The sequence below is a fragment of the Clarias gariepinus genome, chromosome 12 (assembly GCF_024256425.1).
Source record: "Clarias gariepinus isolate MV-2021 ecotype Netherlands chromosome 12, CGAR_prim_01v2, whole genome shotgun sequence".
Taxonomy (NCBI): Eukaryota; Metazoa; Chordata; class Actinopteri; order Siluriformes; family Clariidae; genus Clarias; species Clarias gariepinus.
The window spans coordinates 26,555,399-26,568,668 of record NC_071111.1 but is presented as its reverse complement, the minus strand read 5'-3'; the positions used below and the strand labels follow the sequence as shown (position 1 = coordinate 26,568,668).

Genomic DNA, 13,270 nt, shown 5'->3' with positions numbered 1-13,270 from the left:
ACACATGGCAATAAGCATATTTGACATTTAATTAAGATGACCTCTAGCTATTTAATGTAAGCTTGTTTGTTTGGTCATCTAACACATTTTAACTTAAGTTTAGTAGTTTGCAGTTTTTTATATTTTGTTATTTTTGTTTATTGACTCCCATTCTTTTTCTCTCTTACAGAGTTTTGAAACTTGAAGGCCTGTTAGAGTTCTGTATGTGGCTGTGCAGAGACTGTGGATCATCTCAGGCCTCCAGACCGAAGCTTTTAAAGCACTTCAGGTTGGTACATGGACATTATGGCCGTAAACACAAATATCCATGTGCGTATTCTAACTGTCCATGCACTTTTAAAACCTGGAATGCTCTGCGGTCCCACTTATCCAGATCACATGGCAGTGAGCAGCTACCTCAAAATTCTAGACAAACTACTGTGATAAATTGTCATGTTTGTGCTGTTACTGACATTCCTTCAGTAGATGATTATTTTCTCCATATAAATAATCACTTGCGCAGTCATGAGACAGTTGGTTGTATGTTTAAGGGCTGCTCATTTAAAACAAACGTGTATGGTACATTCAAATCACACAAGAGCCGAAAGCATCGTCAGTTTTCAGTAACAGATTTTAAAGAAGGAATCGTGAAAACACAAGAGGTTAGAGAACCATCTAATGACCCTACTTCAAATGATGAAACTGAAACATCTATGTTAGAAGATGATTCCTTTTCTACTGATACAGAAGAGATTTCAGAGAACCTGCCCAAGTTGGTAGAGCTTAAATTTGCTTCCTTGCTGTTAAAACTGGAAAATCACTACCATGTTCCAGGCTCAGCTGTAGATGAGTTGTGTGGGGACTTGCATTATTTGCTGAGTGATGCTTCTCTTCCTTTGTCTCACAGAATCATTGTGGACACCTTACAAAGGCACAGAATTGACAATGATGCAGTACTAATCAAAGACCTGGTTACATCTTTAGATACAGCAAACCCTTTACTCTCTGCTATAAAGCAAGGTGGTCCACTAGCTTCTGCATTTAAGCGCAAACAATATTACAGGGAAAATTTTAAAATTGTGGACCCCGTAGAGTATGTTCTTGAGGCCAAGGGAAACAGAACATTTCAGTATGTTCCGATACTGGACTCTTTGCAGAATCTGCTGTGCCAGAATGACTTGCTTGACAAAATGGTTGAAAGTCACAGTTCTCAACAGTTAAGAGATGCTCAAGAATATAGGTCAATTCAGGATGGTTTGTATTTTAAAGTGAATGATTTCTTCTCAGAGGAGCTGAGGATATCTGTGTGCTTGTACGTTGATGACTTTGAAATTTGCAACCCTCTTGGGACATCAAGGAAAAAGCACAAGTTGTGTGCAGTCTACTGGATTTTGGGTAATGTACCATCAGTGTTTCAGTCAACATTGTCTTCAATTTTTCTTGCAGTTTTATGTAAAACGGAAGATGTGAAAATATACGGATTTGAGAAAATCTTGCGACCCCTTTTGCAAGATCTCCAAACTTTGGAGCAACAAGGTGTGTATGTCCAACAACTGGGAACATTCCTTAAAGGAACAGTACAATGTGTTGTGGCTGATAATCTTGCCGCACATTCCATGGCTGGATTCATTGAGAACTTTTCGGGCGAGTATTGTTGTCGGTTTTGTACAGCTTCTCGTGCAAATTCGCAGACCACTGAAGTGAAGGAGGGTAAATTCAAACTTCGGACTGCAGAAGAGCACCAAAAACACGTGAAACTTGCTACAGAGAAAGAGGTGAATGTCACGGGTGTAAAAAAAACATGTGTTTTCAGTGAAAACCTTAGCTACTTTAATGCTACAACAGGCTATCCTCCTGATTTGGCTCATGATCTTTTTGAAGGCATAGTGCCAGTTGAGCTAGCAGAGTGCTTTGCTGTACTTATTTCAAAGAAGATTTTGTCTCTTGATGGGCTCAATGAACTTATCCATAATTTTCCATACAAGTGGGGTGATAAAACAAATCGACCTCAGTTGGTGCCACGGACATTTGCAAGCAGAAGATCAGTTGGTGGCAATGCACATGAAAATTGGTGTCTTTTAAGATTACTGCCATTAATTATTGGGCATTTGGTACCTGCAAATGAACCTGTGTGGCTTTTGATTTTAGACTTGAAGGATATTGTTGAACTGGTTGTTTCTTCAGCTCATACAGATGAGACCATTGCATTTTTGGAATGCAAGATCTCTGAACACCGTCAGAAATATCAGGAGCTGTTCCCTCTTAAACAACTGCTTCCAAAGCATCACTTCCTGGAACACTATCCAGAAATGATTCGCTGCTTTGGTCCGTTAATTTTTCTTTGGACATTGCGTTTCGAAGCAAAGCATAGCTACTTTAAAAAAGTAGTTAGGCACACAAATTGCTTCAAGAACATTACCCTGACTTTGGCAAGTAAACACCAACTGATGCTTGGGTATAACCACCACATACCCAGCCCTGAAAAAAATACCTTACAGGTCACACGTGTCTCTGCTGTTACTGTTGAGGTCATGAAAGAGAACGTTGTACGTTGCCTTAATTCTAGGTATCCTGGTATGACCACTGTCAGTGTTGCACAAAATGTCTCTTGTGATGGCATTATGTACCGAAATGGCATGATAATTGTCCATGGATCTCTTTGTGGCCTTCCAGAATTTGCAGAAATTTCTCAGATTTGTATAGTCGAAGACAAACTGGCTTTCATAGCCAAAAAAATGTGCGCATGGTATCGAGAACACTTCAGGGCCTTTGAACTGGTACCATCTCAAGAAATTTGCTTGATTTCATACTGTGACTTGAAAGACCCATACCCTCTTGCTGACTATATGGTTGCAGGAGTCCGAATGATTACTCTAAAAAGACACATACTTATAGATGAGGAGTAGCAACCACCACTGAAGTCCTGTGTGAAATTGTGGTGTATTAATTTGTTTCAGCGCTATACTGTCATACCTGGTACTACATGTAATACTCCTTTTGCACCATTAAAAAAACACAAATGAAAATTATAAATGAAATTTGACTTTTAAAACTTTATACAAAGACAAGACTGTCACTGCATACTATGATCTTATGCACAACAACCTACACTCTGAAAAGGGGTAGTAAACCCAAAATGAACATTTCCTGTTATTTTACTCCCCCACAGGTCATCCAAAATGTAGGTGACTTTTTTTCTTCAGTAGAGCATTAAAGAATATTTTTAGCTGAATCCTTGGTGATTCATTTAATGGTGGTGAATGGTGAAAGTATTTTTTTTTTTATTTAGATTAAACATACAAACGAGTCTAAATCAATATCCATGGCTCCTGATAAAACACTGAGGTCTTGTGAAGTGACACAATTGGTCCGTGTAAAGAAATTGAGCATTATATGCAATATTATTCACTTTAATCCACAGCCTTGTCAAACAAATTTGTTTTACACAGATCGTTTCACTTCACAAGATCTTGGTGTGTCATCAGGAGCCATGGCTATTGATTTGGACTCGTTTGTATGTTAGTTTTTTTTTATTAAAAATAATCACCATTAACTGCCATTATATGAATCTCCAAGGACCACAGATTAAGCTAAAAATCTTCTTTAATGTTCTACTGAGGGGAAAAAAAAGTCACCTACGTCTTGGATTAACTGCAGGTGAGTAAATTTACAGGAAAGTTTCTTTTTTAGGTAAACTATTAAAGCAATCATTTACTCACCCTTTATTTGTTCCAAACCTTTATGAATTTATATTGAACTCAAGAGAAGATATTTGGAAGAAAGCTGAAAACCTGTAACCATTGACTTTCACAATATTTGTTTTTCATACTATGGAAGTTAGTGATTTAGCTTTCTTTAAATTTTTTTCTTTTGTGTTCAATAGAACAAAAACTCATAAAGGTTTGGAACCACTCAAGGCTGAGCACATTTTAATTTTGGGGTGAACTATCCCTTTAACCTAATGGTTGACCCTACTAAAACATTGTGTGGAAACATGTTGCCTTAAACCACTTACCTTTTTTCAGAAGGTGAACTAAACAACCCTAGTTTAATTAATATGGAACTACATAGGCTATTTGGTTTAACTTGTGTGAAAACTTAAGTGGTTTAAGGCAATGCTTTTCCATGTTGTTTTATTGTAAAGTCAACTATTGGGTTAAGAGTGTAGGTTTTAAAGCATAAGATCATGTTACACAGATATAGTCTTATCTTTGTATAAAGTTTCAAAAATCAAATTTCATTTAATTTTTTTTATTTTTGTTTTATTGTAATTACTTAAAATTGACATTCTAGTAATATTTATCCCCTTCTCTCTTCCAGACAAGTTTGGTACAATGGCAACCCCAGCCAAACTCCTAGTAATTTTAGGAGAAAATAATTGTGAAAGGTTAAATCTCCCAGCTGGTATACCAGACTCATTGAATGACCTTAAAAAAGAAATCCAAATACAACTTGGTGTGTTAGAAGATTTTCGACTTCAGCTCAAAGATCTGGATTTTAATGAATTTGTCAACCTCAGTTCAACTTCAGACTTACAAGACAAAGCTACAATCAAAATAATTTTTTTGCCGACATCTCCAAGTACACCTTCTTCATCTGTGCCAAAACACAACGAGACCTCTTCGGTATCTTCCTGTGATACAGACATAATTTCATCCTCACCGTCATCTGTACTGTCAACTCCAGAATCTGCATCCTCTGTCAGAAGTCAAGCTTGGCCCGATACTTTTTCAATACCACAGTTTAGTTTTGATGCAGAAATACAACTGCAAAAAGCTCACCTTGCTTATCAAACTGCTGGTACTTTGCTGAGTCCCAATTCCAAGCTAAAGACTGACATTTTGGATGCTTTAGCCTCAGAAATAATAAAGTTCAAGGCATACCCTTCAAGTGCAGATCTTGATGATGTAGCTGCTGCTTTGATACAGAAGCATCCTTGTCTAAAAGAAAAGGGCTCTGTGAGTGGCTACTATGGGTGGAAAATTAGTTTAAAATATAAGATGGCAAACTATAGAACAAAATTGAGAAACATAGGATGTTCTGAGCTAAACATCAATTCCCATAAGCGAAAAGGATCCATTGGAAGTCCGAACCAAGTGAAGAAACCGAGAAAAGCTGAGGTAAATTACTGTCCGGATTACCCAATGGGTGTAACAAAAGAAACTCTTGAAAATCAAAGGATTACACTACTATCGGAGGTGACTAAAAGAAACAACGAGCAGGTTATTAAGGGACTGATGGACAGAACATTTGCTCTACGGAGGCACGAGGTGGTAGAAGACTCCCCTTTCATTGCTGAATTCAAGAACAGATGGCCAGCACTCTTTACTGAGCGAGAGGTATGTCTTTTAATGTCATGTCAGCTAATTAATTGCTTGGTTGTTATAATTCTCAACTATGATTTATATTACTTGAGATGTAATTCAGGTTTGTTTATTTATAGTAAATGTATATTATCTGTGAGTGCTGGTAAAGGAAATGTATGATGATGTCCCGTCAAATTTATCAGCGCCCTGATTTGTCTCTCTTTCTCTTTTTTTGTTTGAAAATTGTACCAGGTATCTGCGGAATTCTGCAGGATTACAACAATTCCTTTGGTGTCCAAATTCATGGGTCAGCTTGATCATTTCTCCTCTCAGCTCCTCAAAAATTTCAAAAAGAAAGGAGGAGTAGCTGCACAGAAGATCACAGACATCCTGTCAGTTTTGGATCAGGTATGTTCTATAAATTCATTATCAATTCTCATAATTCATAATAGGCCAAACTAATATTTTATCTAAATATAATTTTATTTTTAACTCATCCTTCATTCAATCTTTTTTATATTAAAATTATGGAATAAAAGTTTAAGGTGAATTTTTATTCTAAAGCTCCAAATATCATATTTTCTCTAGAGGCATCACTTTTCGCCTCTGTTATACAGTACTTTAAAAGAGTTATTTTTGCAGCTACAATTAGAACAGCTCAGATGTTCAAGGTAATTGTGTATCCCATGCAGTGCTTCTGATTTGGGACCACTTGACTTTCGTAAAATAATGTAGTGGGATATTTTGTGTAATGCTACTTAAATTTAAGATGTACAGCAAAAAGTACTAATTCTCATTTCATTTTGATTAGAGCATCACCATTGAAAAAAAGCGGGAATGCATCCTAAAAGCCTTAGTGGTCTACCTAAATGAAGATCCTTCAAGCCTAGTGAAGGAGTACATGGTAAGTTATGAAAAGAAACTTGCCTATTTTTACCCTTGATCTATTGGTAATTGCTTTATTTTGTACTTAATATTTGTACTTTTTTGTTATTTTTAGGACACTGAACATGATGAAGCCCAAATTTTGATGAGCAAAACTACTCTCGGAATCTATGCCATTAAACGTGAAGGGGCAGATGTTGCAGACCCATACGAAGATGTTGGTGTCATCATCGAAGGCATCCAAGTACTTGAAAACTTGGACAATGTAGCTAATGCTTGTTCCATGATAGTTGGTCTAATTTATGCATTAAACTTGGCTTACCCCCAGGATCTGAGATATAGTTTTGAAATGTTTCAAAAGATTTTCTTGGAACTTGATGCCAACAAGCTGTCAAACAAACTCCAGGTCTTAAAAAATAAACTCTTTTTATAGGCACTGTAACTTGAAACAAGGGTTAAGAGGCAGGACCTGTTTTGTCCAAATTGTTGCACTGGCTGTTGTAGCACTTTTTTTTTTTTTTTTTTCCCCACTGCTAACCAGGTGACATCGGTATTAATATTTACTTCATCTTTAATTTTGATTTCAGATGTTAATCTTCAATTGATTAACTGCAATGTTGTTTACTGCAGTAGTTTTAATAAGGTATAGTTTACTGAAGAAGACGATTTTTACCCCAAGTATTTTTTTTTGAAAATCATTTAATTTAAAGACAGTATTTTTGTATTTTACTTTTGATTGGTAATATTATTTTTGCTATGCCTTGTAATGACTAAAGAGAAGTTTTATTTTGAAAAGTGAAGACTATTTAGATTTTGTAAACATGTTCTTGTTTGAAAAAATGTAAAACATTGTAAAAATATTATTTTGCTTTTACACATCAATCATCCTTTGAATAACAGGAGGTGTTAGCTTATTTTTCAAGGTGTACTTTATACCTTTAAAGAAGGCTGTTAATTTTTTTCAAGTGTAAAAAGCATTTTTGTCAATCCTTTCATTTAAAGGCTGCATGCTTTTATTTTACTTTATAGTTTTATTAGTAATTTTGATACTATTTTGTTAAGAAAACATTTTATTGTTGGGGAAAACAATAGTAAGTGTTCATTGTAAAACAGGTAAAAATGTTATTCAATAAACAATGAATCAAACATTTTTTCTTCTCATTTTTAACATATTAAATTTAGAGTAATTGCACTTAATTAACGAAATAGATTAATACAAAATAATGAATGTTACATTAATTGAATTAAACAAAATTACATAAACTCTATGTAATTAACTTAAGTTCACTGAAATTAATATTCTTTCTTAAAGGCAACTTAACTCGGTTACGTGGAACCTGTTGACATAAAAAAGTTAAGTAATGCCAACGTACCATTTTTTTGAGTGTAAGCAAGTATAAGTATGAAACATAAAAAAGTTTCTAAAAGTTGCCAATAAATTAATATTGTGATGTGAAATTATTTTTCAGATTGTAAGGGCTCTGGGGTGTTTTGCCAGGCAGAAGTGTGGAAAGCAGCCCGCCTTGCCACCTCTGCTACTGCCATGGTGCGGAATCTGCTGCTGGGCACCTTCGACTTGGAGACTTTGCTGCAACCTGAATGGTACAAAACATGTTCCTAATCTCTTCTGTCCTTGAAAAAAAAAAAAAAAAAAGTCAGTCATATTCTGTGGAATAAATTATTGGACCTCAAGAAAACATGATGTGTATATAAAAAAACTCTTGCTTTCTCCACCTTCATTTTACCCCCCTTTCATAATAATTTTGAAATATTACTTTAAGGTGGGAAGCCAACCAGAGGGGATGGGGAGCAGCTGGTCGCGTTTATTAGGCATAGGAGACTGCATAAGGTAGGGAACCCATTATTGTTACTGTATCTGCTTGGGACCTATATACTAATTCATCGCTTGATCACTTCTTAATCCTACCTTTCCTCTTTTAAAGCCACATTTCTGGGGTATTGCGCTGTAAGGTGTGTAGTCCTCTATTTTGTAGAACATATAGTGTTGCAAATAACCTTGTGGCACTAATTGTTGTCATCTGAAGTTTTAATAAATAATTATTTATTATTATTATACTGTCTTATTATTTTTGTCTTCTCTAGATGCTACATTGAAGAAGTGGCCGGCAGCCACCCGAGGGCAGATAGGCACATCTATCAATTCAAAGCTCACGGAGCTGAGAAGGTCCTCAAAATATTTTTTTTTTCTTTCTGTTCAGTTTTTTGTCTTATTTTTGTTCTTGTACTATATTTTTGTCCTTTTACTATTTGATTGTTCTTAGGAAAATAAAAAAATAATAATTTCTACATTTTGGGCTTTTAATTATGTTGTCTAGCAGCTATGGATTTTAATAATTTTTGCTAATATCTAGGTAAACATATAGGTGCATATATGCACATAGGTACATGTATGCATGTATATATGTGTGCATATATGCACCTATATGTTTACCTAGATTTTAGTAATGCGTACATACAGTATATGCGTACATATATACATGCATACATGTACCTATATAGGTACATATATGCACGTATATATGTACACATATATGTACGCATATATGTACATATAATATAGGAAAACGGCCAATTTTATACATGTCACATATATTAAAAACCTATATTAAAACATGTATGTTTATATAGGTTTTTTCCATATAAACAGTTTGACAGCAAAATTAGACATTTTTGCAGTATTGTGATTGTGATTTATTTATTTATTTATTTCAAAAGATGCAAGACAATACTGCTAAATTATATCATTTACAGAAAAATGTTAGGCACATCAGTCACTTAACCCCAAATAAAAGGTCTTTCTGAGTGTTATGATATAGTTGTAAAATAACAGATGTACGGTGCGCACTGAATACTAAACCTAAACCAGGCACAAGGATTAATAAACCAAGATAGCCCCATACCCGTTTAAAAAAAAAATTTAAATACCAAAGAATATAATTGTGTAGACTGATTAAAAACAATGCAATTTATGCTATCATAAGGAAAATCTAAAATTCTTCCATTCCAAGGATTAAAAACGGTAACAATGTCAACTTTAGAATCTAGAATCCAGAAGATTAAATTTACACAAATTTAAAAAGAGGCCTTAATCACTGAAAGTCTTTAGAAGAGCCTCAGATTCAAGAGTTTTTTTTAAAGTGTGGAGAGGTGCATTACAGTTCCTCTGAATGTATAAGTGAGAACAGCTGATTCATACTTGGGGAGAGTGAATAATTTGCATTTGAATGTTGTCTGGCATACAAAGCACACACAATGACACTAAAAGAACAACAATTTAGGATTAATAGGAATAGGAGGCACTAAAGAGGAGGATTTTTATTTAGACTATAAAAAATTAACCTGCGTCTATTTTTAGGCGTGCCAGCTGCCACTTTTTAGTTAGAAGTTTTCAGTACAAATCTTATAATGCCCACATGACATCAAACATTCCCCTTGTTAATATTTTAACTATTACCATCTGTGCCTAATTCCGCCGACGCGTTCATAATCATTAGTCTACTTCTGCCGGTGTGCTCTGAAAAACTTTATGTATGCGACTGAGCGCTGATTAAAACTATGTAGTAAATTAAAGAGGAGAATCACGATGTCGAATCGAAGTCCTGAGCCCAAACCTTATTTAAATTAAATTAACAATTATTATAGGTAAAAAAAAACAATAGCCCACGTTTAGAAACCGTTTATAAACTCCTTCCGACATGAGTTGGCCCGGTGTTATGTGCAGAGCGCCGGGAGATTTCCTGAAGCTCCGAAATCACTGGGGCATTTTTTCTAAATAGATGCTATCTTTAATAACTGATGAAGGTTTTGAGCTGTGAACACACGCATTTTTGAGAGGTTTAAAACGAATTAATAAGTCCGCGCAGACCAACATGAAAAGTGAGTAACTGAGCGCGCTGTCACGTTGTATATACTGTACAACACGCGTTTATCAACCTTTTGATAAAAACGCTGCCTTTTGTAAAGTGAAAGTACTTTACAAAAGACAAACGGCTTTATGTCAGTCATAAATTCACAATCACATCACATTCCAGTTATATTTTCCAGCCGTACCACTCGTGGTCAAATAATTATTCAATGCTACGGAGCCCCTAAAGGGACATGGGTGGGAAAAAAATTTAACTTTGGAGGGAAAAAAATTCTACCTTGGAAAAAAAAATGACAGGGGAAAAAAAAATTTAGGCAAAAAAAAATGCTAGGCAAAAAACAAACAAAAAAAAAACATAGGCTAACATGATATGGAAAATATGGAAGCTAGGAATTTTTATTTTTTTCGAAAAGTTTGCGATATCTCGCAAAATGTTTCCTCTCATTTTAGCTTGGCCTAAAATATAAAGACATTCTGTATGTACTCGGAGCTCACCCTTTCCGTATTTTTTTGGCACCGGAAATATGCAAGTAGGGATAACTGCAGGCTGGAGCAATAGGCGTGCCGAAAGGTCGGGGCGTGCCGAAGGGTAGAGGGCATGTCGGAAGAAATTGGCAGGTGAATGAAGCTTTTGCGTTAGCGGTAATCCTATTTATATGTAAGTACCTTTATTTTAGTGTGGAAGAACATGGCGGCGGTAAGGCTTGGTGTGGTTAGTCAATATAAATAGTTTTGTTCTTTATTTTCGTCATTTAATTGTTCGTTTAATTGTTGTCGACAGACACATATTACTGTGAGACGAAATACGGACAGGTATTTTCCTCAAAGTAAGGGTTAGCAGTTTGTATCGGTGTCTGTTTTGCGCTACAGATGTTTTTAGGCCTCGTGAAATGTTTTAGGCCCTGTCATTTTATTCTGACCGAGAGTTTGAAGGATCCTGTTCCATGGACTGCTACTACAGCATAAATGAATGAGCAAATTGAGTGTACAGGTTGAGTGGAGTACACTCTTAAACGAAGCAGCTCTGCCTCTAAATAAATTGTTTTATTGGCTAAAATTGTGTCTGTTTACTGAATAAAGGATTAGTTTTAGGCGTGAAAAATGACCCAATAGGTATAACAATTCATTTCATTGTTAGTTTCCGGTCGGAGCTATATATCCCTTTTAGCCACGACCATGACTCAAACGCGCGAGGATGACGTCAGTAACCCGTGGCAACGCAGTAGTAAGGAATATTTGTAATATCGATATATAGGAAAATAATGGAATTTTAATATAGAGGATTATGTTGGCTGCATTAATTAAACGCATTAGAAAGAACAATAGCGTTTAATATTAGCCTTTAAACAGGCAACTTGCGCAACCAATCATAAAGCCCCCTACCTTTCTGCACGCCCCAACCTTTCGACATGCCCATTACTCCGATCTGCAGCTACTCCTGTCTCGAAATATGAGTCACATGGTCTCGATTTCTTTTCCTCCTTTGTCCCGTTTTTTTCTTTCTTTCTTCAGTTTTTTTCCCCCTCGCGTCTCACTCATAGCTGGGCCAAGCTGAAAGTAAAACTCAGCTACTCAGAATTCTACTCATTAATTCTCTCCGTGCCTGTTTAACAATATCCGAGTATTATCGTTCCCCGTATGCTTCTTCTTCTTCTTTTATTTTTTTAGCGGTTGGCAGCCAGCCTTTAGGCGAATTACTGACCCTCGCTGGACTGGATTGATACACGGACAAGGATCAAGCTTTTAGGAGCATTGCTTTCACCTGCTGGACTAAATTGGCAAAGCTGAAGAGTCAAGTTTTGCAGGATCTCCTAAACTTTGTGAGATCTCGCAAACTTTTTGCGAGATCTCACAAACTTTTCGAAAAAAAAAAATTCCTAGCTTAATTTTTTTCATCCATATCATGTTAGCCTATTTTTTTTTTTTGCCTCGCATTTTTTATTTTTTGCTTCATCTTTTTTTTTTTTTTCCCAGGCATTTTTTTTTCCAAGGTGGAATTTTTTTTTCCTTCAAAGTTTATTTTTTTTCCCCCATGTCCCTTTAGGGGCTCCGTAGTTAAGATATCCACCTATATTTATATACGATTTAGCCGAAATTCATTTCAGTTAATTAGGCTACGTTTACACTGTCAGGTAAATGTGACCCAATTCCGATTTTTTGCTCATATGTGACACATATCGGATATGTTTTATGTCCGTGTAAACAAGAAAAAACCGCATGCATTCCGATATTTCGAGATCGGTTTAAGGCCTCCTTCATATGTGGAAATAAATCAGATATAATTCAGATATGTGCTAATGTGATTGTCGTGCAAACAGACAGACTGGATTTCCTGAGGCATTGCGTTCTGTACGTCATTAAAACTGCGACTTCTTTGCGGTTTAATGATGTAATGTTATTCTCCGGTGGAAGCAGGTGTGGAATTATAACATCGCAGGTGACATGAAAAAGGAAAAGCACCAAGCACCCCCCCCCCCTTTTTAATGCTTATTAGGGCTAAATAAAATTAAGAAATCAGTATTTGGTGAATGAAGCATATGCGCAGGCTGCAATTATGCTGTTTTTTCTCCTCCTCCGTTTTAAAACCATGGTGACGTTTTGCGAACTTTGAATATATCGCAGAGCGTCAAGCACGCTTCACCTCCGTCTATCTTGGCTAGTGTGTAGCGCAAGAACCTCTCTTTACGTATGCGCGATGTTTCAGATGGCATGGCAAGTGTAAACACGTTTTTACCCAGCGGGGGGTGAGGGGGTAATGGTCGTAGTTTGGTTGTAGAATTGGGTGTTGTTCTAATTTCATAAAACACAGGTCACCTCAGTTCTTACCTGTATACATCATAGCTTTGGTCAGTCTGTCTCTGATTGTTCTGTTCATCCACACCAGAATTTTAAGGATGTGAAATTTCCAGTCAATGCTTAAAAATTTACAAAATTTTTGTGTCACTTTGGAGATGAAGGGCGTGACATTATCACTGTCAATAGATGTTGGAATACTGTATCTAGGAATTATTTTCACGTTTACATTTAGGCATTTGGCAGATGCCCTTATCCAGAGCGACTTACATTTTTATCTCATTATACATGAGTCATAGTTGAAAGAACGTGTAAACAGACGGTCAAAAAAATCAGATATAGGCAACAAATCAGAATTGGGCATCGAGACCTGCAGTGTAAACGTAGCCTTAGTCTGAGCTGCCTCGCTGTTGAGCTTTAC

General features: G+C 36.0%; 2 protein-coding genes across 2 annotated transcripts in view; one reads left to right on the top strand and one right to left on the bottom strand.

Annotated features, from left to right (window-relative positions):
- LOC128533813 (NACHT, LRR and PYD domains-containing protein 12-like) overlaps nt 1-13,270 on the bottom strand; it is a 470,287-nt gene that overhangs the window by 331,816 nt on the left and 125,201 nt on the right. The window lies entirely within an intron of this gene.
- LOC128533826 (sterile alpha motif domain-containing protein 3-like) lies at nt 89-6,674 on the top strand. Its single transcript, XM_053508085.1, has 5 exons — nt 89-268; nt 4,300-5,318; nt 5,538-5,693; nt 6,097-6,189; nt 6,286-6,674. Exons 2-5 carry the CDS (start codon nt 4,314-4,316, stop codon nt 6,601-6,603), a joined length of 1,572 nt encoding a protein of 523 aa, XP_053364060.1. The 5' UTR covers nt 89-268; nt 4,300-4,313; the 3' UTR covers nt 6,604-6,674.